The sequence below is a fragment of the Typopeltis vanoorti genome, chromosome 2 (genome assembly GCF_054136105.1).
Source record: "Typopeltis vanoorti isolate ZY-2024b chromosome 2, IOZ_Tvanoo_1.0, whole genome shotgun sequence".
In the NCBI taxonomy this organism is placed as follows: Eukaryota; Metazoa; Arthropoda; class Arachnida; order Uropygi; family Thelyphonidae; genus Typopeltis; species Typopeltis vanoorti.
The window spans coordinates 158,692,328-158,710,014 of NC_143550.1; the positions used below are offsets into that span (position 1 = coordinate 158,692,328).

Below are 17,687 nucleotides of genomic sequence, written 5' to 3' on the forward strand. Positions count from 1 at the left end.
GTGTCCCCTAAATTTTAGTTCCTTATCCACTATCACCCCCATATCTCTTATTTCCTCTACTTCCAACAATATATTCTCACCAAGCATAAATTCTGCATCCCATCTTTGTTTTCCAAATTTTAAAACCTTACATTTTGCAACATTGAACTCACATCCCCATTTGCTTGCCCAATCACTCAATTTATTCAAGTCTTCTTGCAAGGCAACAATATCTTCACTACTCTTTATGGTTCGTCCCAACTTTGCATCATCTGCAAACAACTGAATATCTCCATCCAAATCTTCGCCAATATCATTAATATACAAGTTAAATAGTAATGGCCCTAAAACAGACCCCCGAGGCACTCCACTAGTGACTTTCCTTTTCCGGGATATCGCACCCCCATACACAACTTGTTGATACCTATCAGATAGCAGTCTCCAATCCAATGCACTAATCTAATATCCAATCCCATCTGCTCTAGTTTGACTGTCAACTTATCATGAGGTACTCTATCAAAAGCCTTTGTGAAATCCAAGTATATTACTCTGTATCCTTCTCCTCTGTCCAAGGAAGCAGTGACTTTATTGTAATAAGTAAGTAGATTACTAAAACATGACCTCCCTTTAGCAAATGCATGCTGTCCATCAAAGATTATACCTTTGTTGTCAACCCAACTCTGGATCCTAGTTCTCACAAGCTTCTCAAACAACTTAACCACAACACCTGACACACAGATAGGCCTATAGTTTGATGCTTGAGTTCGATCACCTCCTTTATGAAGTGGCACAATCTTGCCCTCCTTCCACTCTTTAGGGACTTGACCGAGTGCAAAACTCGTATTAAAAAAATATGTCAAGGCAGGTGTCAACTCTCTGGCACATTCCTTCAGAATGCGCAATGATATATTATCAAGTCCCACAGCCTTATTTACATCTAGTTTACTCAACTCCCCAAACACCTCTTGCTCACTTACAGTCAGTCTCTCCTCCCCATCATCAACTGCTCTTAATCTCTCCATGAAGTCACATTCACAAGATTGAAAGATCTTTATGAACTGCTCATTAAGTATCTCCACCACACATTCTGCAACAGCTTGTGTTGGGGGGTAGTAGAATTTATGTTTATATATTAGCCAATATGTGTCGATTTCCAGTAAACAGTGAAGGAAAGACTGCCAGAAGGAAGACATGTGACAAATGTATCAAAGAAACGGAAGCATGCTCTGCTTTTCAATCTCAATTGTGAACTGTTTGTGTTGTTTGTTTGTTTGTTTAGGTGGCTGAGGAAAGTGTCTGGCGGCCATGGGTCTAGATCACAAAAACATCGTCAACGTACCTAATACATGCGCAAAGAGCGCCGTGATATCTGGAGGGAATTTGTCCTGTAAAAGAAGGATTATGTCATTGATTGGGACATTTGTAAAGAGGGCAGAGATGTCAAAACTGACTAATAAATCATCTTTTTCTAATGTAATGTCTTTGATTATGTTTATGAAGTGTTGTGTGTTTCTGATATTGGTGGGGGGGATACATAAATATAGAAATAAAATTTAAAAATTAATTTTTTAATTTTATATCTAATTTATATATATATATATATATTAGGATTACCAAGTAATTTTATAAACTTGGTTATTTTACTCCTAATCCCAAGAAAGCAAACAGTTAAGTTTGCGCCGGAACATAGTTCAAGTCTAAAGGTGGTGCAACACCAGGGAACTCATTGTAAAGGTGGGTAAAGCTCTGATCACTATTCTTAGTATTTTCCATAATGTAAAGCGCATCTCACTAAGAGATGTATACTGCAATACATTATGGGTGGGGTCACTACCCAGACAGGTTTCAACCTTTTTTTTGAGGTCTCCTCAGTGAGTAGCTAGACCCTAAAAAAAGGTTGAAACTGGTCTGGATAGTGACTCCACCCATAATATATTGCAGTGTACATCTCTTAGTGAGATGTGCTTTACATTATGGAACATACTAAGAATAGTAATCAGAGCTTTACCCACCTTTACAATGAGTTGCTCTGGTGTTGCACCACCTTTAGACTTGAACTACGTTCAGGTGCAAACTTAACTGTTTGCTTACATGGGATTAGGAGTAAAATAACCAAGTTTATAAAATTACTTGGTAACCCTAATATACATTACCCAAGTTAAAAAAACTTATTTACATATATATATATATATATATATATATATATATATATATATATATATATATATATATATATATTAAGGATATATATTAAGGATACCAAGTAATTTTATAAACTTGTTTTTTTTTACTCCTTGTCCTAAGTAAGCAAAACAGTTAAGTTTGCACCTGAACATAGTTCAAGTCTAAAGGTAGTGCAACACCAGGGCAACTTGTTGTAAAGGTGGGTAAACTCTGATCACTATTCTTAGTAATTCCCATAATGTAAAACACGTCTCACTAAGAGATGTATACTGTTATACATTATGGATGGGGGGTATCACTACTCAGACCGGTTTCAACCTTTTTTGAGGTCTCCTCAGTGAATAGCTAGACCCTGAAATACCAAGGTTTTTAGTAATACAGAGCCTTATCAACTTTACCTATACAAGTTGCTACAAGGTGATTTTACTTTGAATAAGAAACTCTGGATGAGATAAATATGCAAAAAGTTTTTTACCTTGGGGATAATATATATTAAGGATACCAAGTAATTTTATAAACTTGATTTTTTTACTCCTTCTCCCAAGTAAGCAAAACAGTTAAGTTTGCGGCTGAACGTAGTTCAAGTCTAAATTTAATGCAACACCAGGGCAACTCGTTGTAAAGGTGGGTCACGATCTGATCACTATTCTTAGTATTTCTCGTGTTTTACATTATGGGAAATACTAAGAATAGTGATTAGATCTTTACCCACCTTTACAACGAGTTGCCCTGGTATTGTACTACCTTTAGACTTGAACTACGTTCAGGTGCAAACTTAACTGTTTTGCTTACTTAGGAGAAGGAGTAAAAAAAACCAAGTTTATAAAATTACTTGATATCCTTAATATATATTATCCCCAAGGTAAAAAATGTTTCACATCTTTATCTCATCCATAGTTTCTTATTCAAAATAAAAGCACCTTGTAGCAACTTGTATAGGTAAAGTTGATAAGGCTCTGTATTACTAAAAACCTTGGTATTTCAGGGTCTAGCTACTCACTGAGGAGACCTCAAAAAGGTTGAAACCGGTCTGGGTAGTGATCCCCCCCCCCCATCCATAATGTATAACAGTATACATCTCTTAGTGAGATGTGTTTTACATTATGGGAAATACTAAGAATAGTGATCAGAACTTTACTCACCTTTACAACGAGTTGCCCTAGTGTTGCATTGCCTTTAGACTTGAACTACGTTCAGGCGCAAACTTAACTGTTTTGCTTACTTGGGAGAAGGAGCAAAAAAACCAAGTTTATAAAATTACTTGGTATCCTTAATATATATTATCCCCAATGTAAAAAAAACTTTTTACTTATATATATATATATATATATATATTTTGTATATTGTATTTTCACTAGATGTCATGCAAGTAGAATAACCATTGATCAAATCCTTGTTCTCTTTAGCATACTGTGTGAAATGTAACTCGGCTTGTCCTTGTATATTTGTATGTACTCCAGATGATGACCTTAATCTTCTTTTTCTTCTTCTGCAGCTTCTCCCACTTAAGTGGGGTCACTGTTGATAATGAGTCTCCTCCACACCTTCCTGTCTTGGGCTGTCACCACATCCAAGTTCTTCATCCTTAAGTCCTCTTCTACCAGCTCCCTCCATCTCTTCTTTGGCCGCCCATGCTTCTGCCTTCCTTGCACATCCATCTGCATGACCCTTCTTTCCACATATTCTTCCTCCCTCCTCATCACATGACCAAACCATCTCAACCTTGTCTCCTGTATTTTCATTCCTAAGTTCGTAACTTTCACTGTTCCCCTCACATAGTCATTTCTCAGACGATCCTTTCTGGTCACACCGCACATCCATTTAAGCATTCTCATCTCTGTTACTTCCATCCTGCTGATGTTATTTTTCCTCAGGGCCACAGTTTCTATAGCATATGTCATAACTGGCCTCACTACTGTCCTATAGATTTTGCCTTTCAGATTGATCGGCACCCTCTTATCACATAACACTCCAGCCATCTCCCTCCAGTTCCTCGAACCTGCTAGTATCCTGCATCCCACTTCCTTCTCAGCTCCTCCATCTTCTTCCAATGTTGAACCCAAGTATCTAAAGTCTCTCACCTTCCTGGTGACATTTCCTTCCAGCTCCAGATCTGTCTCCTGTCCGTTGCCCACTGTGCAACACATATACTCTGTCTTACTTCTGCTCAGTCTCATACCTCTCTCTTCCAGTACTTCTCTCCATCTTTCCAGTTTAGTCCCCGCTTCTTCTCTTGAATCTGCATACAACATTGTCCAAGGCGCATCTTCTCTCACCTCCTCTGTTACCACCTCCATCACAATATTAAACAGAAACGGACTTAATGCTGACCCTTGATGCAAGTCAACTGTTACTTGAAAACTTTCTGTCTGTCCCAGACAGGTCCGAACACATCCATCTGCATAAAGATGATGACCTTAATATGAAGGTCAAAATGTCGGGAAATTAAAATAGTTATTTATAACACAGTTGTAAAGTCCATAATTTCTAAAATGAATTAAGCAAATCACCTTTAACAAGCAGGCAGTGTTTGTCAACTTTTGATATAATAAACGTATTAGATCAGAGAAATATTGTTATGGTACATTTATGTTATTTCTTAGTAATAATGCAACATTATTTCATAATAATGTTGCATTATATAATAATGCTAGTGCTACTGCGTACGGGACAGCCGACGTGCCTACTCGAAGACCATAGAGTAAATGAGAAATCATCAATGTGGTCAGCCAAGGACGTGGAACATGTAGCCATCCTCAACATAAGATCATTATGCTGACCTGGAAAATTGCAATTAGTCCAGGAAAATGTAAAAAGACTGAAATGGAGTATTTTAGGTTTATCAGAGACACATTGGTGCAGAGATGGATTTATGGATTTACCAAAAGGAAAACTATACTTCTCAGGAAGAACAGATAACATACACAGAGAAGGAGTTGCATTATTAATTGAGAAGAAATTTACACACTCAGTAATTGAAATAAAACCAGTGTCTCCTAGAATAATCACAGCCAAACTTCAAGAAAAAGGTCAAACAATTAAAATAATCCAAATATATGCACTAGACAGTAACCATTCAGAGGAAGAAATAGAAAATTTCTATGAAGAACTACAACAGGAAATAGATAATTCCAAAAACAGAGAACTCATGATAGTGATTGGAGATTTTAACACTAAAATAGGACAGTTCACAGCAGACAAAAAAAATGTGATGGGGATATTTGGATACGGAGAGCTTAATGACAGAGGAGAACAATTACTCCACTTCTGTAAAGCAAACGATCTAATGATTACAAACAGGGCCGTGCCAACCCGAGGGTGCATCGCACTCAGGCAGCATTTTATGTAGCTAATATCTAATTTGGATTATACAATGCAGTATTAGGGGCGGCCAATAAAAGTTTGCACCCGGGCGGCAAATACCCTTGGCATGCCCCTGATTACAAACACATTGTTCTATCAGCACCCTAATAATAAATATACATGGACATCCCCAGATGGTAATATAAAGAACTGCATAGACTATATCATCATAAACAAACAATGGAAAAGATCAGTAAATAATGTACAAACATTAAGAAGTTTTGATTTAGACACGGACCACGAAATATTAACTGCCAAAGTGAAGATAAAATTCAACAGGAAAAACAATATCAGAAAAGAAGAAAACATTGACCTATCAAAACTAAAAGATAGCTCAAGCAGAAGTCGATTTTAGAACAGATGTGCTTGAAATTAAAACCCTCCATCTTTCAGAAGAGCAGAAAATGCTGGGAAGAAGAAAAAGAAACAGTGTTATCAATTGCAAAAGACACTCTAGGTACCAAACCCAAAATAAACAAATAGTGGATAATGCAAGAAATCGTAGCTACAATAGAAGAGAAAAGAGAGGCCAGGATACTTGTCAACCAACAAAACAATGAAGAGAATAGAGAAAAATACACACTAAAAAATAAAGTTGATAACCTCTGCAAAAAAGACAAAGAAAAATGGTTAGAAGAAAAAGCTAAGAAATGCCAAGAAGCATACCAACAAAACAACCTAAAAGTCTTCCATGATACTATAAGAGAAATTACAAAGGAATTCTCAGCAAAAGCAGTAACAATGATAAACAACAAGATGACTGAAATCGGGAATATTGAAGATATAAGAAAAATCTGGTCAAACCATTTTAAGACTGTCTTTCACCAAGGAAACAAAACTACAATACCAACAATAGAAGAATATAATGACCATCAAAAAATTTTACAAGAAGAAGTTAGATATATAATAAAACAGAAGAAAAACATTAAAGCACTAGGCATTGATACTATCCATACTGAACTGTGGTCATATGGAGGCAGCACATCAATAGAATATTTAACAACCCTATTCAATAAATTACTACAAACAGGAGAGATCCCAGAAGATTGGAGAACTGGAAAAATCATCCCAATATACAAGAAAGGAGACAAAAGAGACTGCAGAAATTACAGACCAATCCCACACCTATCAAATATTCATAAGAATTATACAAAATAGATTAAAAAACACCTATGAAGAAATGATAGGCATAGAACAAGCTGGTTTCCGAGGAAACTATTTAACAATAGACCAGATTTTCACATTGCACTAACTAGCAGAGCTCAGCTGGGAAGACCATAAAGAACTATATTGTTGTTTAGTGGACTTTAAACAAGCTTTCGATAGCATCAACAGAGAAATCCTTCTTAAAGTTCTACTAGAAAAAGCAATAGACAAATATATAACACAGTTTCTGATAAAATATTACTCTAAGACAAATGCAATAATTAAAAAGGACACACTCACAACAGAACCCATAGAGATCCAAAAAGGAGTAATGCAAGGATGCCGATTATCCCCTTGTCTGTTCAACATATATCTAGACGAAGTTGTAAAGAAGGCAATAGACAATGGTTTAAACATAAATAATATCAAATATGCAGATGACCTCGTCCTTATTGCAAGAACCCCAAATGAACTACAAAAGTTGATAAACAAGTTAAACGAAACCTGTAAAACATATGACACGACAATAAATATACAAATAGCAAACACATCATCAACATAGCGAAGCCATATGGTAGGTTTTTATGGGGCTGAGTTTAAGGCTTTCATTTATCAGAATACATTTATCAGAAGAACTTCAGCCTAAAGGCCAAGAACCACCAATATAGCCCGCCAGGGGGAACCATCAGGACTTTAGGAAAACATTAGCTTCCTAGCTGCAGTTCTCATTTGCTGTTATGTAGTACTTGTGTGCACGTGTCTTTGTATTAAGTTCCCAAGAAGATTGCAACGTGACGTTTGCTGAAATATCGGAAAGTATATATTAAAGTTTATTTAATTTATATTTCTAGTATACGCTGTCAATTCCTTAAATATTAGTTATCATGTTTAACCAGCGTATAAGCCTCTCAACAAGAATAATGATCAAGGTGATGTGGATAGCTTGCAAGATGATTTAAATAGGCTGTCAGTATGAGCAAAAGATAATGGGTGTCAGTTTAATGGAGAAATGTAAAGTTATGCATTTTGGGATAAATCAATTACAAGCTGTGTACTATATTGATGTACTCCAAGAAATAGATTAGCTGGGGATTTGAGGGTGGTAGTAGTAGATAAAGAGCTGAAGTTTGGAGGTCATATTGCTAAGGTTGTCAAGGTTTCTGATAAAATTATTTGGCTATTGAAGAACACACTAACAAGTAGTGCACAGTAATCTGCATCTGGATTACTGATTTCATTATGATTATCTTGAGAAACATCTTATATGTAAAAAATGAACATAGCACTGAGAAAATAGTTGGTTGGCTACAGTTTTTAGAAATAGATATTTTGTTAATGTTATTATTAATGTTAACTGCTAAATAGCATACTGAAAAGAGATTGTCACTTCTAAGCTGTGTCAAAAATATTTATATTGTTTAAGAAGTAGCAATATTGTATAAATTTGTTAGATTTATGTTTTAAGACAGTTGTAACTGAGTGCACAGTATTTGAGTTGTGTTGTTTTTTGTGAAGTTTATTGAATAATTGCATCAAGACAAACAGAAATGGTGCTAACTGAAGCTCACAAAAAAGTAGTGAATTTAGTAGATTAAAGGAAGCAATATAAAAAGAAAGAAATAGCATAATGATCAGCAGATTGAAAAAATAACACTTCCTGGTCAATATTTGAAGGACATTAATGGGAACCTTGACAGCTGGAAATGGCTTCAGAAGGAAACCATCAAGAAAGAGACAGAAGATACTTTACTCCCTGCTCAAGAACAAGCATCATCACAAATGACTATGATAAGTACAGATATTCAAAAGATCAGCAGCGACAGCAAATGCAACTATGTGGAGATAAGAAGAAATAGTGGATTGCCTGATTAGTTGCTGCAGTAAGATTGCTCAAACATACTATAAACAAAGGCAACATTAGGTTCCAAAAGCTATAAACCAGAACTTGGGTAGAAATATGACAATGCAAAACTTCTTGAGAACATACAAATGGAAAACTCATCAAACACAATAAGTTTTGGAACAGAATATACCAGACATCGCTATAGTTGAACAACAACTTGTATGGGTGATTGATGTGGCACTATCAGAGTACAGTAGAGTTTAAAATTAAAAAAAAAAAAAAAAGAACTGCATGAAAAATTGACCAAATATAGAGATCTGAAGATTGAAATTCAGCAAATTTAGAAGAAAAAAAGCAACAATATTTCCAATTCATAAGATCTAAGAACAATACCAAGTTATGAAACATGCAGAAAAGCTGAACCATGTAATCTTCAGAAAAGGGCACTGTTAGGGGCATGTTATACTGTATGATGATATCTTATGACTCAAAGGCCTTTGGATAGGATCTGAATTGGACATTACTGCCACCAATCAAAGATGTAATTATTTTGTTACGTGTTTCTTGTATTCTTCGACTGTGAAAACTATTAATTGCATATAAATAATAATAATGATAATGATAATTATATGTAGTTATTTGCTGATTATGGATGGCAGTCTTGTTGGCCAAGTGGTTAGCATATCTGCTCTCCACCCAAAAAGGCTGTGGGTTTGAATCCCACCTTTGGCATGGATATTTTTGATGTCTCTCATTCATTTATACATAAATATACACTCTCCCAAGATGGACTGGATCATCATTGGAGAGGTAGACCTAACTTCCCACCCATAACAGGAGAGGAGAAGCCATCCTCAGTAATGATTGAGATCAGAGGCAACTTATACTCATTTTCTGATGATGTAAAGTTAAGGAGAATTATAAGGAGCAGGGCAGATGTTGTGACCCTTTAGAAGGATCTGAACACATTATGAGTGAAGCTGCTGGTTCATTGTCACAAAGCATGAGGTTTTGAAATTTGGTGGGCTAGAATAGAATGTAGAGTATGTAATTGTTGGGGAGAAATTTTGAAGGTAAAGGAGTGAGTGAGCAGAAAGTAGTTTTGGTTATGGAACAAGGAACCGAAAGTTTAGGGATCACATTGCTAAAATTGTGAGGTCATCACAATAGATTATGACAATGATAAAAGGCCCCTGACATTAAAAGTAAACAAGTTATAGTTCCTTTGTATAAGGTCTTGATTAGGCCTCACATGGATTATGTGCACAGATTCTGGTTGCCTGATTTTCAAGGAAAGGGGATATGATAGAGGGTCCAGAGAAGATTCACTAAGGTGGTATCAGCTAATACCATTAGCAGCACCTTGTGATTAGGAGAAGGAGTTATGTGATTAATACATATAAGTTGGTAAGGAATTGTTACCAGTCACTTGTTGAAGAGATGTTTCATAGAATAGAGGAAGCCAAGGGTAGAACTAGAGACCATTCCTGGAAGAGGCATAAGGAGATTGTAAGAGGGTTCTTTGCATCATATATAACAATTATCAAAATGTATTATGGTATGGTATACTGAAATTCTATTCTGTAATATAATTTCATGAAGAATATGTTGTAAAGAACAACATATTCCTTAAGTAGACTCTTACACTCATTACTTGAAATATTGTGTTTAAAATAATATTTGTTTAAAGAAATTTAACAATTTTGATTTTTCATTTTTTCAGGAGTGTTGGAATCATTGCATACTTGCTGTAAGTAGTGCACATTTTATATAGAGTATAGTTAGCCTTTTATTGAGTTATTTAATTTTATTTATTATTTTTTATTACACTATTTTCTTTTAAAGACATTGTAGTTTAGCCTTTCTAAAAATCAAGTATGTATATGTGTTGACCAAAACAGGTATGTTAAGTATATACTAGAGTAAAATAAAATGAATAAGAAGTAAGGTGTGAAGATCGTTCACTCTCAGGAGAACACCTAATTGGATTAACTTCCATTTTTAGGTGTTCCTCAGAGCTAATGTTGTTGTTATTATTATTTTTATTGTTATTATTATTACATGACACCTCCAGGGAGTCCAAAGAACTCATCGAGGGAGGGCACCTATTCTACAACTCTCTGTCTACACCACTCATCCACCAATTACAATGAGACACCAATGCCATCTACCACCTACCACTAGTATTTTCACAGACAATCACAAACATCCATGTCCATGGCAGGATTTGAACCTGCAGCCTTTTGGCTGGAGAGCAGATACACTAACCACTTGGCCAACCGGGCAAGAAACACATACTTCTTCAGACAACTTATAAAACATAATATATACAGTGTACCTTTTTTTAATTCCAGTATTTTTATCAGATAATTATATTATCTGATTGGATAATTATATTATATTGTCTTGGAAAGTGTAACTTGGATCAGAGCTCAGACCAGGGTGAGAGACATTCTAACAGTCATCAAAAGATCCAAATGGCAATGGGCTGATCATATTGCAAGAAATAATACTCAAAAATGGACAAAGTTGATATCTGAATGGTATCCCAGAAATGGAAAGAGATTTACAGGATGACAAAAGAGACAGCGGGAGGATGAAATTAAAGAAATGGCATAGAAAAGCTCAAGATAGGGCAAGAAAGGCAACCAAAATCAGGCTTATAGTCCTAATTGGTGACCCCTAGTGGGATAGATTGGGTGGTCTTGGCCATTGGACTGAAGATCTCAGGATGAGTGCTTCCCATATTTCAGACATTTGTTGATTTTTGGAAAGTTTTTCAAGGCTGAGTCAGATTCGAGGAATAGCCTCTCATATTTGTATTTGCTGTAGTATAATAGAGTGGCCTTCTTCAAGCATATCCTGTTAGTATAATAGAGTGGCCTTCTTCAAGCATATCCTGTTAGTATAATAGAGTGGCTTTCTTCAAGCATATCCTGTGGTGGGTGTCCAAAGCATGGTCAGCTACTTCTGAGTGGCTATAATAGTGGAACTGGATATAGTCCTTGTGTTCAGAAATTCTGATATTGACCATCCTGCTGTTTGGCTATATTAGGACAGTTTGCAACTGCAAGAGACCTGGTAGATACCTAGTAGATCTAGGGAATGTGACTAGTCTTTGGTGAAGCAGATAAGGGATGCCAATATTTTATGTGGAGAGGAAAGTCACTAGTGCCTCATGGTTCTGTTTTATGGCCATGGCTGTTTAACCTGTATTTTAATAACATTGAGAAAGACTTGAATTGGGGATATTCAGTTGTTTACAAATGATGCAAAGTTTGGACAAAGTATGAGAATAAAGCTGATGTTGTGGCCATACAAGAAAACTTGAATAGACTAAGTGAATGGGCACAGGAGTGGGAATGATAATTCAGTGTGGTGAAATGTAAGGTTTTAAAATTTGGAAACTGAAGATGGGATGTAGAATTTGCTCTTGGTTGGGATATATTGTTGGAGGTGGGGAAAATAAGAGATCTGGGGGTGAGGGTAGATAAGGATCTAAAATTTAGAGAACACATTGCAAAAATTGTGAGAACAACGCAACAAATTCTGGCAATGATGTGGAGAACACTGACTTTAAAAGTAAGGAGATTCTGGTTCCATTGTATAGAGTCTTGGTTAGACCACATATGGACTACTGTGCACAGATTTCGTAATGTTTTTCAAAAGGATGAAGAGATGTTGGAAATGGGCCAGAGATGATTGAATAAGATAGTTTCTGATCTCTGGAATGTTGAATATTAAGAAAGGTTGAGAAGATGCAATTTACAGAGACCTGTGGATAGGAGAAAGAGAATGATATGATAGAGATGTACAGGTTGATAAGAGGTTGTTATAGGATTAACATTGAAGAGATTTTTTATAAAATGGTGGGAGATTGGGGAAGAACAAGAGGTCATCTCTGGAAATTGTATAAGGAGGTGTGAGCAAGGAAGTGGGAAGCAGGTTTTTTGCATGGAGAGTCATGAATGATTGAAATGCGTTGCCTAAGAGTGTGTTGTGGCATGATATGATGAGCTGTGTGAGGGACCTCTTAGTCTTTGACTTCATGGGGGGGGGGGGGTCTTAGGGTGATAATTATAATAAATCATGCTCAAACAGTTATTGAATACAATGATCAGCTATTCCTCCCAGGAAGTAACCAGAACATTTAAAATATATATATTTTGCAATTATATTTAAGAAAAGTATGAAGATGATATATCATTTTAATTTTTATGTCAAAAATTGTTGACCTCCATCAGAACATCATCCCATAATGAAGAGAAATATTTTTCAAACCACCAGATCGATGTAAAAAACAGTGCAGTATTGATTTTCAATTTGAAGTAAATATTCAAACATTAGTCTGAACGACATTTTATTAATACAGATTATATACCACATCTGATGTTAATTAATCTTTGTTCTTTATATCTTTCAGACTTACTGGTGTTTCTCCTTTTCTTGGAGAAAATGATCGAGAAACTCTAAAAGCAGTACAGCAAGGAAAAGTAGACTTCTATCATGATAACTATGTTGTTCTTTCTGATGAAGCTAAAGACTTTGTTTCAAAATTACTAGTTTTTGATCCAAGGTAAGTGAAATTTATTGCATATGATTGTGCTTTGCACTGTTTTATTATTAATTACAAACCTCATGCAGTCAGTAAGGCTCATCACTCAGCAAGCAACATTTACATCATCTGTACTTCAAAAAAGATTATTATTATTAACAGATTTCCTTGGTATCAGTAGACTCATCATGGAACATCTCATTGCACTTTAAATTAAACTCATTGCACTCTTCATATTCATGCATTTGAACTATCAATTTCTATTAAAAAAGTTTATTCCTCTCTCTTTCTCTCCCTTTGCTTAATACTTTTTTTTTACATCTTCTAGAGATGGCCTATTTCTCTCTCCCTTGCTCCCTCCCTCCCTCTATTTTATCAATACCCCCCCTTCTTTCTTAATTTGGTCAAATCTGCAAATTAAAAAGTCTGTATTATATTATTATTATAATTATTATTATTGCTTCTCCACTGTCCACTTTGCAATCTTAAAATAACAACCAAGAACAGAATCTTATGACAAACCACTGATTACATTTGAGAGAGTGTAAGTTGCTGGGAGAGGAAGATAGAGGTACCGAGAGAAGAAGTGAAAGATATGAAAAATGAGGAATGGGAAGGGGAGATTAGGAGACTTGAAAGACTAACTGAATGCATAATAGTGATGTATTGAGATTTCAATAATTCATAATGGGCAGAAAAGAATGTTAGAGAGGTGCTTCCTTGAAGGAGAAATAAAAAGTGTGACTCTGGCAATTAAGTGAGGTGAAAATGTGGATGAGAGACTAAGGGATGGTAGGTACAAATGACCAGAGAAGTAATGTGAATTGGGTTGATTAGAGATCTCAGATTAATGGCAGAGATTGTGTCAAAAGAGAGGTCTGAAATATATAGATGCTTTGCATGCATTTGATGACAGAAGAAAACTGTATGGGAAGTGAGAGAGTTGGGAAATGGAAACCAGGGTGAATGAAGCAGGGGATGATTTCTTTGAGAGGATAGGATAGTCACTTGGAGGATGGAAGAATGTATGGTATATTACAGAGTCAAATGGATTCTGGGGGAATAATAGCAGGTATAGGATTAAAATTAATCTGCTTGTATACAAATATTATAAATAATATTAGGTTAACTTATTGTAATTGTTGTTTTAAATGGCTGTGTGATTGACTGAGCTATTTAGTTTGAAATAAACCTTGTATGTTTTTTTTGTTTGTTTGTTTGTTTATTTAAATATGATATTGTCAGTATGGTGCTAATGCATGGTAGAATAATGGCAGTATAGACCATGTTGTTGGGTGATTTGAATTTTCAGGATTTTGTGCAGTGTAGTGCATGTGAAATGTATTCATCAAGAAAGTTAAAAGATATGTGGAAGGAGATTGAAACTGGAGAGAGAGAGTGTATATTAAATGTTTCAAAAGGAAGTGCCTATTAGGTGATGAGAACACAGCAAATGTTAGCAGAGTGGACAGTATTGATGGTGGAATGGAAAATGTAGGAATTAATGTCAAATGTGTGGCTGTTGAAATAAAAAAAATAATAAATGGATATTAATAAAGAAATAGCATGCTTAAATGTTATCCATCACAGAACAAAGTGCAAAATTGAAAAATTGCAGAAGTGGCAAGAGATTAGCAGGGCTGAAAAGAAAAAGAAACTGGTGGTCTGAAGCAATAATAAAACCAAGCAAATAAACAAGAAAAACAGGTTAAGGGGAAAATTTTATATGAGACTCAGTGATTAGGAGAGTACTTAATTAATATGTGAATAAATCATGTTTCCCTGATGCAAAAATTCACGATATTAGTTACGCAACCTGGATGCAAAAAGGTAAGGTGAAGGAACTGATTGTCCTGGTTGGTACAAATGATTTGAGAGAGGTGAGAAGTATTCTCTGAGGGAGGATGTAAAGGAGTTGTTAGAAGAGGCAAAACTGAAGAGCAAGAAAATGAAGATTGGAAGTCTCCTTCCACATTGTGATAGAGACAAACTGAAGAGGAGGGCATTGATAGCTAATGAATTTATACACAGGTTATGCAGAAGGAATGATGTAGGATTTGTGAATCTGTAGCCTGTGTTTGAGAGAAAGAAGAATTTGTATAATGCTGATGGACTGCAGTAAAATGATTTTAATGTTAGATATCTAGAGAGAACTTTGTTAACCAAGCATGCTTGAGTGCAAATTCAGGAAATCTTAAGCAATTAGGATGGAAGCAGGTGAGTTTGTGTGAAGGCACCCATGAGAATAGTGAGTGTGAGAATAACCAAGTGCAGAATCTAGTCTCTCAAGCTAAAATATTGAATTAGAGTAGTCATTTCAGAAAGTAAAGGTGAGTGGGGCCTAAAGGGATGCTGCAGTTTCTATATACTATTGCCAAAAGTATCAGGAACAAGAGGGAGGAGTTTTTGGCATTGGTTAGTGCAACCCCACCAAATGTTATATGCTTTAGTGAAACTTGGCTAACAGCAGATGATGTAGTTACATGTATAGATTGTGAAGGGTTTAGTATTTTCAGGAAAGATAGAGAAGATAGGATGGGGAATGGGTACGAATGATAGCAGATTAATTGCTTCCAAAAATAATAGGAGATAGGCAGGAGGGTGGCAGTTCATTTGAAGGAGTCTGGTGTGAGATTAAGGCCAGTAAGACAAAATATATAGTTGGTTGTTGCTATAGGTCAGGGAGTTCCACGGATGATCTGGAAGACATATATACAAATTAGTAGAATGACTACTGGTCAAGTGATTATTATGGGGGACTTCAACTATGGAGATATAGATTGAAAGAAAGAAAGATCATGTAGCAGAAAGGAAATGGAATTGATACACCTACTAAGAGATAATTACTTCAGGCAGCATGTGATAGAGGGATTAGGGGGTGTGAGAGTATTAGACCTGGTTATAGGAGCAGAAGAATTATCCATAACCAAGGTGACACGTTGCTTCCAATTGGTGAAAGTGACCATGCAATCTTGACTTGGGAGATTGTAAAACATGATGAATATTCTGTCAGGAAGGAGTACATGTAAAACTACAACACACATGATTATTGACAAGCTTAGGAAGAAGCTTAAATCTGTACCATGGCATAAAGGATGTTAGTAGTGCATTGGAGATAGTTAAGGGCCATCTAGAAGAAGCAATATTAAATTGCATACCTAAGGTAAGGAGGGTTAATCAAGCAGGAGTTAGATGGATGAGTAATATCATTAAGCATGAGCTGCAGAAAAAGAAAATGCTGTGGAGGATATATAAAGAGAAAAGTGACCAGCAAACTCATGAACAGTATAAGGCTCAGGTAAAGGAAATCCCAAAGAGTTCTTTCGTTATGTGGCAAGCAAGAGGAAGAATAACTATGGAAGATTTACCTTAATGAGTGCTGATGGTTGAGGAGACAGAAGCAGATAAAGTAGTTGAGTTACTGAGAGACCACTTTGCAGGGTATATCATCCTAGTGAAGTTACTGCTTTAACCTATGTGGGAACATAGGTGGATGAATTGGAGGTTCTTGGGATATGGCAGAATCTCAATGTAAATAGAGCTGTGGGATTAGATAGGATATCAGCTTGGGTTTTGCAAGAATATGTAAGGGAACTAGCAATGCCTCTGACTAAGCTCTTTAATTTTAGTGTCAACTCTGGAAGAGTTCCAAGGAAATGGAAAGAGGGCAAAATAATTCCTTGCATAAGAGAGGTTCTAAGACTGCAGTAGCAAATTTTAGACCAATCAGTATCTCAGGCAAGGTGGTAAAACTACTGGAAAAAATTGCACAAAAAGAGAATTCACGATTGTGTGGATAAAAATATGATAATGTATGAGGGTGGCAACATGGCTTCATGAAGGGTAGGTCATGCATTAGTAATTTGCTAATTTTTTATAATAAGTAACAGCTGAGTTGGATAAAGGAAATAGCTACACAATGCTTCTGCTGGATTTTTTAAAGGCATTTGACAGAATATCACATGGAGCTCTGTTATGCAAATTAGTTCAAATAGCAATGGATATGACACTGGTTATGTGGATAAGAGGGTGGCTGCTGGACAAATATCAAAAAGTTGTATATGGAAGTGCAGGCAAGGCAAAAATAGGTGACTAGTGATATGCCACAAAGTTCAGTGCTGGGACTATTGCTGTTTAATTTGTACATAAATAGGCTTACCATATTATTATTATTATTACTTATTATTATTATTATTATTACGGGTATCTCCATGGAGTCAGTAGACTCATCGCGGGAGACCCAAACTAGCAAAACAATATCTGTCATATCTCTTCTTGAATTCATTTACAGACGAAGAGCTCACAACTAAGTCAGGCAATGAATTCCACTCATTCACCACCCTCCAGGCAAAAAACCTTGTTCTGACACCTTTGTTAACCACACTCTTCTTTAATTTCCAGAGATGACCTCTTGTTCTTCCATCACTTTCACACAGCTGAAACATTTCCCCTGCATCAATCCTATAAAAACCTTTTAGTAATTTGAATGTTTCTATCATATCCCCTCTTCTTCGCCTATCAACCAATCTCTGCAATCCACAAGCTCTCAATCTATCAATGTAGGGAGCATTTTTTATATCACTCACCAACTTGGTCACTCTTCTCTGAACCCTCTCC

General features: G+C 35.9%; 1 protein-coding gene across 1 annotated transcript in view; it reads left to right on the forward strand.

Moving 5' to 3' along the window:
* The window catches only part of LOC150109564 (protein Obscurin-like), a 1,271,613-nt gene that overhangs the window by 1,104,770 nt on the left and 149,156 nt on the right, over positions 1-17,687 (forward strand). Inside the window, exons 83-84 of the mRNA XM_090402667.1 lie at positions 10,239-10,265; positions 12,939-13,091. Of these exons, the coding sequence (XP_090258793.1) occupies positions 10,239-10,265; positions 12,939-13,091 (180 nt within the window). The remainder of the gene's footprint in view (positions 1-10,238; positions 10,266-12,938; positions 13,092-17,687) is intronic.